Source organism: Podarcis vaucheri, assembly GCF_965113315.1.
Source record: "Podarcis vaucheri genome assembly, chromosome: 7".
Classification (NCBI taxonomy): Eukaryota; Metazoa; Chordata; class Lepidosauria; order Squamata; family Lacertidae; genus Podarcis; species Podarcis vaucheri.
Window position 1 is genome coordinate 29958119 of NC_138765.1, and position 13737 is coordinate 29971855.

A 13737-nucleotide genomic window follows, 5' to 3' on the forward strand; every position below is an offset into this window, starting at 1 on the left:
GCCTGATCTTTATTATAGCTGTTGCAACAGGGTACTCCCCTCACACGCAGGAGGACCCAGAAGAAAGGTGTGCCTGCCCTTATATAGACATTTTAAATTCCCTGCCCTGGAGCTCAAGACCACCCCTCCATACATCATACATACATCACAGAAGGGGTGTAACCCAAGACCATTCCCCACAAACATCATACCTACATCACAGAAAAGGTGGTCTACAACAGAAATTTGAATTACAGATAGGTAGCCGTGTTGGTCTGCCATAGTCAAAATAAAAAAATTCCTTCCAGTAGCACCTTAAAGACCAACTAAGTTAGTTCTTGGTATGAGCTTTCATGTGCATGCACACTTCTTCAGATACACTGAAACAGAAGTTGCCAGATCCTTCTATATAGTGAGAAGGTGGGGAGGGGTATTACTCAGAAGGGTGGTGGGAATGGGAGATTGGCAGATAGCTGAGATGAGCCTGTTGACGACTCTTAACGACTGCAATAGGTCTTACAGGAAAAGGTAAGGGGTGAGAAGGTGAAAAATGGCTTAGTCATGTATAATGAGATAAGAATCCAATGTCTCTGTTCAGACCAGGTCTCTCCATGGTTTTGAGTTTGGTAATGAGTTGCAATTCAGCAGCTTCTCTTTCCAGTCTATTTCTGAAATTTGAATGTTGTTGTTTTTCCTGTCTGCCAGGTTATCTGATAATGCCTTATCTGATTGCCTTTCCTGGTAGTCTGGCCGTTCCTTTGAAATGGTGATTACCAAATTCCTGAGACAATGGGAAGGTTCCCTCACCCCCTCCCTCCTTGCAGAAAAAACATTTGGTGAGTTCGGGAGTCATAGAATCATAGAATCATAGAGTTGGAAGAGACCGCAAGGGCCATCGAGTCCAACCCCCTGCCAAGCATGTCAAAATGGTTTCAGCACGGTCTTCCTGTCCTGTTCCAGATGTGGTCTATATATTTATGTACGTGTTTGCTTGGTGCTGTAATAGAATTTTAAGGTCATATATATATAATAAATGTTCATAAATGTAACAATGTCTGGAGCAGCGCAGGAAGACCTCATGAAACCATTCTGACTCCCTGAAACCATTTTGACTCCCAAAATCAGTCTCTGTAAGCTCAGCCAGGATTTCCTGGCCTCTTTTCTTGGAAAACACTCCCTGCCCTCCTTTCAGTATCTTTCAGTCCCCCCCCCCCTTACTTCTGTGCCTTAACAGGTAAATTTACTCCCAAGTAAGCTTCCTTTCATGAGGAAACTGCAAGGGGGGGGAGTGTTTGCTAGGAACTCCATTTGGTGTGAAAGGTACTCTCACCCCTTTCACTTTCTGTGTGTGCTCATTTTAACCCTTAGGTTACTCCTATCCTATATACTAGGCTTACCCTTACTATGCAAGTTCAGGAAATTGGTCACTCTTTATTTTATAACTTTTCTCTAGAAACTTTGCCCAATCTGGGTATTTTATGCGTTATAAGCACCCCTTAGACTCTTTTGTTTAAGAAAATAAATTCCCTCTTAAAACTGTTTATCTTAAGGTTTGTTAAAGGCTTTTTATATGAGGTTGGTACTTTTATCTTCCCCTTCCTTCTTTTTCCCCTTGGTACACATGTGTGCTTGCATGATAGGGCATTTCCCTGTTGTGCGTCTGTACTTACATGTGTGTGTCTCTCTGATAGTACAAATCTTGCTGTGAACCCTGTATTTTAGACGGTTAGACTAGGTGACCCCAGGGTCCCTTCCAACTGCCAGTTTATGGCTACATGGAAGGCAATGTATCTGCAAGCATAGGAGGCTAATTCTTAAGTTCTGGTGTATGGTGATGGGTTGAAATTCAGCCCAGCTTTGCTTTTTGGTACAGAAAGATGGAAAGATTGGTTTTTAGAGTTTAGAGTAGATAGTTTTAAAGGGTGAGAGGTGGAAGCCGTGATGTTTTTGAAGCAGAACTGGTGATATCAAGCATTTAAGTGATTATCTAACAGTTTTAACATTTATTACATATCTAAGACCTTAAAATTCTTATAACATCTAAAGCTTAAGCTTCATTAGTTTCATAGTAGATCTACCCAGTTTCTCCCCCCAGACTTTGTGTTCTTTTAGGCTTCAAGAAAAGCTATAGCTATGGGGGGGGTGGTGGCTTCTAGCCAGTTTTTTTTTTGCCCTGGGTGAAGCCTCCAGAGGGGCCCCACTTAAAGCTCCTAGCCTGTATATGTGTGTACGCAAATGTGCATGGAGGGTGTGTGTGTGAACTTCTTGTGGGCATAAGGTTAAGGGTAAACACATACTCATAACAGATGCTCATTACAACTCCAGTAGAAAGATCCTAAACTTCTTGGGAGTGTTCTATCTTTTGTGATGGCTTTGGCTAAACAAATAAATAGTATTTGTTTGCCTTGGGAGGGTGCCTAGGCCCTAGGGAGACACGTGGGTAGTGGACACACATGTGGATTAAAATGTACACCTTGAGACGATGACCCGCCCTTAGAAACAGATAAAACAAATTCCAGTCAGAGGAATCGGGTGGGTCCTGGAAACATACCTCATACATCTAAGGACAGGGTAAATGGGTGTGTCTTCAGCAGTCACTGAAAGCTGTAAAGCACCTCTGTGGGGAGGGAACTCCTCAACTTTACGGATAGTGAAGAAAGAAGCTCTCAGTCCATGGATGCTCCAGGGACCAGCTTAGGAGCTCCTGTTCTAAGAACATAAGGCAAGCCCTTCTGGATCAGACCAGAGGACCCATTTAGTCCAGCATCCCCCCACTGGCCAACTAGATGTCCATGGGAAGCCCTACAAGCAAGGACATGAGGGCAGCATGGCTCTCCTCACTTGTGTTCCCCAGCAACTGGGACCCAGAGGCATATCCTGCCCCAATGCAGAATGTAATATATACCCATTGTGACTGGTAGCCTTTGGTAGTATTAAAAAAGGTAAAGGGACCCCTGAGTGTTAGGTGCAGTCATGGATGACTCTGGGGTTGCAGCTCTCATCTCGCTTTACTGGCTGAGGGAGCCGGCGTACAGCTTCTGGGTCATGTGGTCAGCATGACTAAGCCGCTTCTGGCGAACCAGAGCAGCACACAGAAACGCCGTTTACCTTCTTGCTGGAATGGTACCCATTTATCTACTTGCACTTATCCTCCATGAATTTGTCTTAATTCCCCTTAGAGCCATCTAGGCTGATGGTTGCTCTCCCTACATCTTCTAACTTTGTGCTGCTATGCACTTCCTTCTCTGTCCTGTGTGAAATGTGGTAAAATATAATCAAAACCTATGCTAAAATATGCAGGAAATAAAATCCGCAGCACAAAAATATAAATGCTGGTGTCATACATCATGAAAAGTAAAGCTTGTTTGATAAAGAATGAATGCTTTTGAAAGTTGTGGTTTTTTTCAAAGCAGCCTTTGGTGGTGCTTCCTGAAACCTGTGCAGTACCTAACAGAGTCTCCTTTGAATTTCTGCCCCACAGTCTAGGCTTAAGACTGGCCAAATGTGGGCTTCCTGTCTTCATGTTTTCCCAGCTGACCATAGTAGTAGTAGTAGTAGTAGTAGTAGTAATAATAATAATAATAATAATAATAATAATAATAATAATAATAATAATTTATTATTTATTATTTATACCCCGCCCATCTCTGGGAGGCTTCCAACAAAATATTAAAATTCTGAAATAATGTTTTCAGTTGATTTGTCCCAGTCTGTTGTGTACACTGCTACAGACTACACTCGTCGAAGGCTACATGTGAATAACATAGGAGTGTACAGCTCAGCTATTTGTGTACACAGGCTGTTACACTCATTGACTGTCGTGCGTCGGCCTAATGCAGGGAGATTGCCCCAGTATGGATTGTGGATTCTGTACCCTCCCCCTTTGTTCCACCTTCTGGATCAACACATCTACTTTGTCTTTTTAATTTATTGCATTTATATCCCCACAACAGCCCTGTGAAGTAGGTTAGGCTGAGAGGTAGTGACTGACCCAAGTTCACCTGGTGAGCTTCATGGCTGAGTGGGGGGATTTGAATCCTGGTCTCTCAGTTCCTAATCTGACACTCACAACTACACCACACTGGCTCTTTGTGGGATTACTTTTGAAACTGAGCTACACAGCCACTTTCGTATTTGGTGTGTGTCTGTCCAGATCTCTGGCACAATGAGAGTTGTCTTGGACCCCTGGGAGTAATCTCCGTGGTTATAGCTGTTAAAATGGTTGCATCCGTTGGCCTGGGCTTAATAGCAAAGTAAATAGGCAGCGGGTGGGGCTGTGTGTGTGTTGGCGAGAGTGTGGGGAGGGATGCGGGGACAAAGGCGACTAGCTCGGAATGTCGCAAAACATTCACAAAGACCCGCTGGGCGCAGCTGCGAGAGCGCGCGAGAAGGGGGCGTGCCAAGGCGGCGGGAAGAGGCTAGTGGGCGGGGCAAGGTTCCTGCTTCCCCTGCTATTGGGCATTTCCTAGGGCGAGGGGCGGGGCTTGAGACGCGGGAACGTTGAATTCTGGGAATCGCTTTGCAACAGGGCAAGTCTGGGCAGATGCGCAAAGTCTCCTGGTGGGAGAGGCTCTTGCTGGCGCTTCCTCGGATGCAGGTAATGCTGTTGCAAATGCAAGGTGGGCGAAGGGAGGGAGGTAGGGCGGTGTGGTGCTTCCGAGACGCAGATTGCAATCCTGCCCTCACTGAGAAAAACCTGGGCCGCTCCTTCTCTCTCAGCCTCCGCGGGACGAAATAGCGAGAACTTTGTGCACGTTGTTCTGAGCTCCATGGAGGAATGGTGGGATTTTTATTCTTTTTTTTTAAAGGTTGCAAGTAGGACCTCCGTCAAAATGTTGCCTGCCACCCTCTCTACCAGGAAGCATTCAGTGTCCACTGAGCATGCTCAGTTCTCCTGGGATAGTTTGGTCTTCCTACCCTCCCTCACGCCCTCAGCTGTTTCGTGTGTGCAAAACTCTGGGTTTCCTTCAGCCTGCCGAGACCTCCGTCTTGTTTCTTGCATCCCACCTTTTCTCCAAGGAGCTCCATGTGGTGTACGGGGCTCTCCGTCTCCCCAGTTTATCTTTACACCTCCGTGGGATAGGGCTAGGCTAAGAGGCTCAAGTGAGCTCCATGGCTGAGTGGGGAATAGGTACACAATAGGGGCTTCACTGAATGTGCATGGCAACGTCAGAGTCAGTGCTTGGGGAACTGAGTTTGCTGTTAGAGAATCCTTTCCCTTCAAAGGTGGGAGGCTGTAAAAAATATAAAACCAATTAAAGGTTTCAAAAAAAAAAAGATTTGGCAGTCGATAGCAACTGACAGAGGTAGTGGGGAGGTCTGCAGCATTTTGGGGCTGGGTGTGGCTGCTGTGGAATTTATATGTCCCTGATCCAGCAGGCACTCAGGTTCTTTAAGTAGCCGAATAGGGAGATGCGAGTTTTAAATTGCCACTTAGCCATGAAGCTTGGTGGGGGACCATGGGCTAGTCATATTCTTGGCTTAACCTACCTGACTTTTCCACATTCATTGTCAGACGCAGAATTGTTTACCATGACGGTTGCATCCAACCAACCTCTGAGACGGGTGTGGAAGCAGATGGTATCAACGTGTTGAAACAATAATATAGGCTGGCCTTATCCCTTGCCTATTTCAGCCCTGAAGCTATTGAGGCAGATGTATACTTTTCAACCATTCCTCTGCAGCCACAGAGGCTGGTATAACTTAGTATGCATGCCTCTCCTCTCTTCTTAGATTGCAGAAAGCCTTGCATCATCTGAACCCAGAAGACAAACTGCTCATGAAACAGAAGGCCAAAAGCCCAGCGCAGAAGCAGTCTGAGTCTTGTGGTGTCTGGCTGGATACATCAGCCCTTAAAAAACGCAAAATACAGGTAATGGAGGAACAAGCCTGGAAATATGTTTTTATAACTCCACATTGTAAGGTGCCAGATCTGCATATGGTGGAGAATTTCTTTGTCATTCCTGGGTGCCAGCTGATAATTTTAAGACTACTTGGTGAGTTTGTGGCTGGTGTGTACTTGGGACATCACTTAATATTGGGAAATGTGCAGTGAGGAGGTAGACACCATGCAGGCTGTCTGGCCTGAGGGCCTGCCCAAACCTGGAACAAACACTGTCCTGGAGGAGGGCCATGACTGGTTGGAAGGACCCCTAAATAGGTGCTGCAACACTTTGTCACAGGCCCACGTGCAAGTCCTGTTCCCATGGAAGTAACATTTATGGGAATACTGTAAATCAGTTCTGAACAATAAGGATGAGAACGTAAGAACCCTGCAGGATCAGGCCAAATGCTCATCTAGCCCAGCACTTTGTTTTCATGGTGGCTTGTAGGCAGAACTTGAGTGCGACAGCAGCACTCCGCACCTGTGACTCCCAACAACTGCTATTCAAAGGGATGAATTCCTGCATGGTAATGAATTCTGACACAGAATTTCTGCTTTCCCACCCAGAGCTTCATGGCTAAGCCAGTATCAAGAACACTGAACCAACTTTCACATTGTCCTCTTCCAACAAAAGCACCTCTTCAATGCACCAAGCAAACCACCATTTCCACCTTCTTCAGCACACAACAAGCAGGTATGTTGGTGTTTTTTTGTGTTCTAGCTGAAGGCAAAAGCCAGAACATGTCATGGGAGGAAGCCGGGCAACTGGAACTTGGGATTCTGGATGTGATGCTCAAAATACTCAAGGTCAGGGCTAGGGAACTTGTGCCGCCGCTACAAAGGTTTCTGGATTACAATTCCCAACATCCCTGACCCTTGCCTCCTGGCTTCGGCTGGTGGGAACTGGGAATCCAGCAACATCTGCAGGGATGTGGGTTTCCTAGTCTGGCTCCAGCCTCTTCCAGATCAGTCTGCAGCCCTATTCCTGTCTAGAGTAAGGTGCAGAGCTGCACTCCGAGCACTGCCTCTGACATCATGTTTCTTTTCTCCCTGCAAATAACCCCGTTGCATGTGGTGGTGTGAGCAGAAAAGCTCAAAGCAGCAGCTCCCACTCCTGAGTAGCAGGTACATGCTATCAGGACAAATATTCAAGTGCCCCAACTGGGCAGAGCCCCTACTTGTGAGCAGGGGTTTGTGCATGGGGATTTCTGAATCCACAACCACATGCAATGATTATTTTGTGGGCGGATGACAGGGCTTAAAGCATTCATTGTTCTACACCAGGACGCCTTTTTCAGTCCGAGTGCCTCATTGGACTTTTCACGGGCCACATGCCAGGGGTGGGAGGAGCCAGAGGTAAAGTGGGCTGGTCAATGAATGTCAATGATATCTTTGTGCAGTAGGCTAGTTTCTGCATACATCCCTCTCAGTTCTTCATCCAGGTAAGCAAGAGGCATTAAGAGTTCAAGGGTGCATTTCAGCCAAGCAGGCACCTGGGTGCGAAGCAGGGCCACGGAGACGCAAGTCCCGGCCAGAGTTCTGAGGATCTGATATGAGTGTTTTCCCACCCTTACTGTACCTGCTTGCACCCTATACATGAGCAACGTGTCTGTGGGGCTTCTGCTGCACTTCGCTCCATATGCTGAAAACAAATGGAAGCACCTCTGTTTACAATTTTGGATTTGTCAAGAAGCAGAGCACTGGGTGTTCAGCTGAATGGGTACCTTCTGTTTTTATAGCAAATTAGGTTAGACCCCCTATTTAAATTTTAACCCCATTCCAAACAAATCTCTAAAATTTTGGTGTGATTTTTACTCATGTGAGTGAAAATGTACAGGCTGGAACTACAGTGGTACCCCGCAAGATGAACGCCTCGCGAGACGAAAAACTCGCAAAATGAAAGGTTTTTTCATTTTCGAGTTGCCTCGCAAGACGAATTTCCCTATGGGCTTGCTTCGCAAAATGAAGCTTGCCCCGGGGACAGCGGGTCTTCTCTTTTGAAGCAAGGGGCGGCGGGGAGATCGCTTCTCCCCACCGCCCCTTGCTTCAAAAGAGGTCCGGGGGCAGCGGGAAGCGCTTCCCGCTGCTCCCGGACCTCTTTTGAAGCAAGGGGCGGTGGGGAGAAGCGATCTCCCGGTGCTCCGAAGCGGGGGGCGGGGCGGGAACACCTTCCCCCACCGCCCCGCTTCAGAACGGTGCTCTGAAGCGGGGTGGGGGGCGGGAACACCTGCCCCACCGCCGGGCTTCGTAGCGCTGCTGCGAAGCCGGGCGGGGGGGTGGGAACACCTGCCCCAGCCACCGGGCTTTGGAGCGCTGCTGCGAAGCCGGGCGGGGGGGGGGGCGGGAACACCTTCTGAAGGCGGGCGGGGGGCGAAAGTCTTTGTCCCCCCTGCCTGCCTTCCCAGGGGCTTTTAAATCGCCCCGGACAGCGGAGAAGTCCTCCGCTGTCCCGGGGCGATTTTAAAATGCCGCCTGCCAGCATTTTAAGATCGCCCGGACAGCGGAGAAGTCCTCCGCTGTCCCGGGTTTTTTAAAATGCTGGGGGTGGGAAGACCTGGTCTGAAGGCGGTTTCCCTAGGAACGCATTAATTGATTTTCAATGCATTCCTATGGGAAACCGTGCATCGCAAGACGAAAAAACCGCAAGACGAAGAGACTTGCGGAACGAATTAATTTCGTCTTGCGAGGCACCACTGTACAGTCAAATACACCAAGGCTGGACTTTGTGAGGAGAGAAACACTTTGACCTGATCCAGCTGCGTGTCTAGCCTCTGGTCAGGTACACAGCAATAGTGCCAAGAATCTTGGGACAGGGAGCACAGTGACCAAATCCAATCTCATTCATTTTTATGCACGACTGATTGTGAAATATCTGATTAGTGCTCTGTACCTGTATGCCTGGTGGATAGATATGGGCACGCATGTCCGAGCTGGATTGGCACATATAAGTGGTATGCAAGCCATGCTACTTTTGACTAAATATTTAACTCTTTAGATGTGCTGTCCTATGAAGGGAAAAGTACTCTTTTCCAACATGCTTGTACCAATCCTTAAATGTAGACCACCTCTCCATTACTATACTGAGACTGCTATCATCGTGTTTTATTTTGTGGGGTTTGGAGACTTCTCTGTGTTCTGTTCAGAAACTTTTATTGCTGTGCAACCACAAAACACTTTTTCATGGAGTGGAAAGCTTAAACTTGCCTGTTGGCTGGGGCTGATGGGACTTGCAATACAAAAGCATCTACAGGGCACCAGCATGGCGAAGGCTGGCCAAAATGCTGAAGGTGCAGTAGTTTGCACATTATCCCAACAGCAATGAAAAGGAAAGTATAGGGTTTAATAACTTGCACAACATTTGCAATGCTTTCTGTAAGAGGATTTATTATTTCACACTTCCATCGCACCTTGCGTTGTGTAAACACTATACAAAACCACACAATGTCCTTTAAAAAGCTTTGCTTCTCCATTGTCTGCAAACAAGGGTGCGGAGAGGAGGTAGCAACTGCCCACTCTAAACCAAATTTAGAATCACTTGAAAAATTCTATGAGGAACTGGAGGCAGATGGGAAAAGGTAATTGAGAAGAGCAGCAGAAAGTGACCCTACTTTGCTTTCACTTCACTTTTCTCAAAAAGGACAGACCAGCTGTTTTGTTGATTGCAATCCCATGAAAGGGTATGACGGGAGAGCTGCAGAGATCTGGAGGGAAATAAGAGTGTGGTCTGCTGGTATCAGTCTGAGGATTAACTTGCCAGGCAGCAACAAGGGTGCAGCACCAAACTTCTTGGTGTTCCTTGAACAGTCGTCCTTTTAGGCAGAATATTGATCAGACCTATTGCCCTCATATTGCAGGGAGGCGGGTGGGTAAAGGCAGAATAGTGACTTGCTTAGGGCCAGTGGAGTGAGTTTAGAGGAGTCAACTTTTTAAATCAGGCACAGGCAAACTTGGCCCTCCAGATGTTTTGGGACAACTCCCACCATCCCTAGCTAACAGGCCTAGTGGTCAGGGATGATGAGAGTTGTAGTCCCAAAACATCTGGAGGGCCAAGTTTGCCTATGCCTGATTTAAATAGGGAAAATCTTGCTTGCACTCATGGCCATCCAGCAACACCAGAAATCTCCTGCCCTTTTAATTAAATTAAAACTTTAGGTTTTAATTAACTTAAAACCTACTGAAACATAGACCTTGTATGCAACAATCCTTCTTTCCCAGGATACAAATCTGCAAAAAGGGGGAGCCTATAACAACACTTCTAATGTTTTTTCTATCAGTTATCAACAGCGGTGTTGGGGTTTTTTTTGGGGTGCACACTTTTTCTGAAAAGCTGCAGTACCTTTTGCTTATATACCCATCCACTCGCATGTGTCAGAGTCCATGTGCAAGTTGTTTGCATAAGTGACTGTTCTGGGCCTCCCCCCACAACTGGTAGCAGAAACCCATGACAAAGAAAGGTGCCCATGTGAATTCCTCTGGGGTGGGTAGTTCTTCTGAGTCTTTGAGGCAATAGTGATTCCAGAGGGGACTGGTAGTTTTGTAGTGTTACTAATCTGTCCAGAGGCAAGGGTTAAGCAGTTTGTCATGGAAGCAATTATGTGATACCGATTTTTTAAAAGTTGCCCATGGAAGGCTGCTGATTTGTATTTTCATTCCAGCATCATACCAAGTTTTTGTACAGGCTGTGTGTTTGATCTGTCTGGTTATATTCAGATTCAGCTTGGGGTTGTTGTTTTTTTGCAGAGGAAAAGAAAACCAATCCAAACAGAAGGCTGGCTGTTGCATCAAACCGTGCCTCCAAGGTGAACAACCATGGACTGTTTAGGAGCGGAAAAACCATGTTGCCAGCTGACATGCTTCAGGAAGGAGGGGGATGGACCCAACAAACACCAGGTTTACACAGTTCCCCTTGCAATTCTACCCCTCCTGAAGCCCAGACTACCACTCGCATCCTCCCAACTGAAAGAAGAGACTCTGCTGCGGAGAGAGAAGATCCTCCGTTATTAAACTTCATTCAGCAGCTAAAGGAGAAAAGGGATCTAGATCACAGAACTCTTTCTGATTTGGCTTTGAGAGAGAAAAATAGTGGTTGGGAAAGAGAAAAACATACCACCTTGTTTCCTCAAAGCAGCCAAAGCCTGACAGTTACAAGCAAGGACACCAAGACTCAGAGAAGACACAGGTGCCCACCCTCTTGTTATAGCTCCTTCATGCAGTCCTGTGACTCTGAGAACATAAATCCTCAGCTAGAGCAGAGTACAATGGAAGTGAAGCCTCTGAAGAGTAGCAATCAATCTGTTGCTGGGCTCTGTTTGAAAATCAACAAGGCCGTCTGCAGTTCTGATAAAGGGATTGAGGACAGCCAGGTAGGCCTGCCAATGTTTACGCAGGACTCTGAGGGTCACAAAGTCATTTCCCACCTCTTTGTTCAAGGGAGAGGCAAAACATCTTTACAAAAGAAGCTTCTTGGTGATGAAAGCAACTCTATAATGAGCCCATCCTACCATGGCTGCTTGGGGGCCTGCTGCTCTGCAGAGAGCTGGACCCACCTATCCCCAGGTGGGAGCGTGTCTGTTCTAACAGACAGTAGTGAGAAGTCATGTTATGACTTGTTATTCACAGAGGATTCGGAAGGCAATAGAGTCATTAAACACTAACTCATAATTGCTCAGTGTGAGAGAAAAGCCCCTAATGCAGACTTTCAAAACAAACTGATGCAGACCTTAGGTGTATATATGTAGCATTTATACTTATTCTGCATGCTGGTTTCTTTATAACTTGTACATTGCCTAATAAAGAAATGATATCATATGGAGAATTGTTAATGGTTCCAGAAGCTGCAATTGGCAAAATATGCAGCTGTGTCTAGAAGAAAACCCAGATTACATTCTAAACAAGCAGGGTCTTCATTTGCTCTATTAGGTCATTTTGGTCTTCAGCAAGAAGACTGTTGCTTTGTGGGACAAGGCTTGTATTCCTAATTGTTACACTGTGCCTTCCCCACTGCTCCTTGCAAGGCTTCCCAACTACCTACCATTCAGTTTTCTATGAATTTTCTTTATCAGGTGGAGGTAGAATTAAAGTGGAAGCTGCCTTGGACTCTGTTCTCTTTGTTTTAAAATGAATTGGTACCTTTTAAAAAATCTGGATCTTTGTATGCAGGGGGGAGGTTGCTTTAACGTTGCAAATTTCATCTGGTTTCTTACTATTTAATGTTTTTATCAGATTTTTCCCCTGGAAAAGATAAAGGACAAAAGAATACAGATTAGCATTTCGATGCTAACGGTGTTGTGTGGATGCTACAGGAACCCTGCATGGCTAACGAGCACTGAGCTTACAACACACCAGAAGAGAAGCATTTTTATGGCCCTTGTCTGTAACTGACATAATGGAGAATTTTGGCTTAGTATATAGCAAGCTCCTCATGCCAAAGCAATCAGAGAACTGTAGAGCTGGAAGGGACCACCAGGGTCATCTAGCCCAACCCCCTGCAGTGCAGGAATCTTTTGCCCAACGTTGGGGCTCGAACCCACAACCCTGAGATTAAGAGTCTCATGCTCTACCAACTGAACGATCCCAGGTTCATGGAAGAGTGACTGCAAATTCCTGGCTTATTAAACATGATATATAAAACCTTGAATGATCTGCCAAACAGGCCACATTAGCAGAGGACACAGCTTAGGCAGGTTAAGTGACAAGCATGTCAATCACTCCCCCCTACAACCTAAGCCTCTACAAGCTTCTAAGGAAGGCTGCTGACTTCTCTAAAGTTAACTGAGTCCCTTTCAGACCCACACATTAGCACTAATGGGTGCAAAAATCCTCTTCTCATCCCTGTGCTCTCCCAAAGGACTGGATGGGAGTTCTGAGTGCAGCCATTATTTTGAGAGGCTCCTGTCGAACGTTAAGAAGGGAGACCTGATTTCAAAATTAACTCTGAGGAAGGTCAGGGGTCAAAACTGCCCATTCAATGAGTTCTTAACCTCACCCACCTACAAGGCTCTTGTGAGAAAAATGCAGAAAGAGGAACCCTGCTCTGCTACATGGGAAACGTGATGCACCAGATTCACAACCGTGGCTTAAAGAAAATGGCAGTGATGCTCCTAGAGCTGTATAGAGGACAGAGGCACAATATAACTGCTTACGATATCTGTCATTGCTCTTAAATATAGAATAAACAGTGGCTGAGAAGGTCCCCATGAGTTTAAACACAACCATACCTTTAACAGACAAAATCCAATCCTGCTGCTCATTCTGTAATTGCTTTCTGACATTCTGCATTTTTTATCCCTTAATTGCAAGCTTTGAAGGAGCCAAGGAACTTAAAAGATAAAATACATGACGCGCAACCACGTTTGCAGTACAGATGCATCCCCACGTAAGTCAGGGGTGGGAAATTTGTGCCCCACCAGCGGATGACAGACTCCAACTCCCATCAGTCTCAGGCAGCATGACCAAGGCTCAGGGATAATGGGAGGTGCAGTCCGGCAAGAGCTGGAGGGACACAGGCTCCCCACTGCTCTGGGTGCAAAAGCTGGTTTGCTCTTCAAAATCCTACACAAATAAAATAAAAAATACTTCTCACATGAGATATCTTAAGTTCAAAGTTTTTTGGAAGAAGCATCCTTCAGCTACAGTATCAGTTTAGTATCTGCAGGGTAAAAGCAATCTAACTTCCATAGGCAGGCACAGGCAGCTACGAGGCTTCTCTCTCCAAGTCAAAAAGAGGATGGATTCAGATAGCCATGCTAAAGCTCACTTGTAATGCATGTACTTAATGGGGAGTCAATATTTTCTTACATTGCCCAGACTTTCACTCCTAGGTTTCCCCCCCCAAAAAACCCTCTGGAGGGGAGGTAGCCTTGCTGACACTTGGT

General features: G+C 46.2%; 1 protein-coding gene across 2 annotated transcripts; it reads left to right on the forward strand.

Annotated features, from left to right (window-relative positions):
- Positions 1 to 4464: 4464 nt before the first annotated feature.
- AUNIP (aurora kinase A and ninein interacting protein) lies at positions 4465 to 13692 on the forward strand. Of its 2 annotated transcripts, none has more exons than XM_082231855.1 (4): positions 4465 to 4576; positions 5713 to 5851; positions 6431 to 6557; positions 10604 to 13692. In XM_082231855.1, the coding sequence occupies exons 2-4, from the start codon at positions 5759 to 5761 to the stop codon at positions 11515 to 11517; spliced, it is 1134 nt and encodes a 377-aa protein (XP_082087981.1). In that variant the 5' UTR covers positions 4465 to 4576; positions 5713 to 5758; the 3' UTR covers positions 11518 to 13692. The 2 variants fall into 2 exon arrangements, with proteins under 2 accessions (XP_082087981.1, XP_082087982.1); XM_082231856.1 differs by lacking the exon at positions 4465 to 4576 and adding an exon at positions 4642 to 4759.
- The last annotated feature ends 45 nt before the right edge of the window (positions 13693 to 13737 follow it).

Bases quoted from the DNA above. Each gene is read 5' to 3' on its own strand.
- AUNIP (XM_082231855.1), top strand. From the start codon at position 5,759: ATGAAACAGAAGGCCAAAAGCCCAGCGCAGAAGCAGTCTGAGTCTTGT. The intron at 5,852-6,430 runs GTAATGGAGGAA...TTTCCCACCCAG, and splicing joins TTAAAAAACGCAAAATACAG to AGCTTCATGGCTAAGCCAGT. The intron at 6,558-10,603 runs GTATGTTGGTGT...GTTTTTTTGCAG, and splicing joins CTTCAGCACACAACAAGCAG to AGGAAAAGAAAACCAATCCA.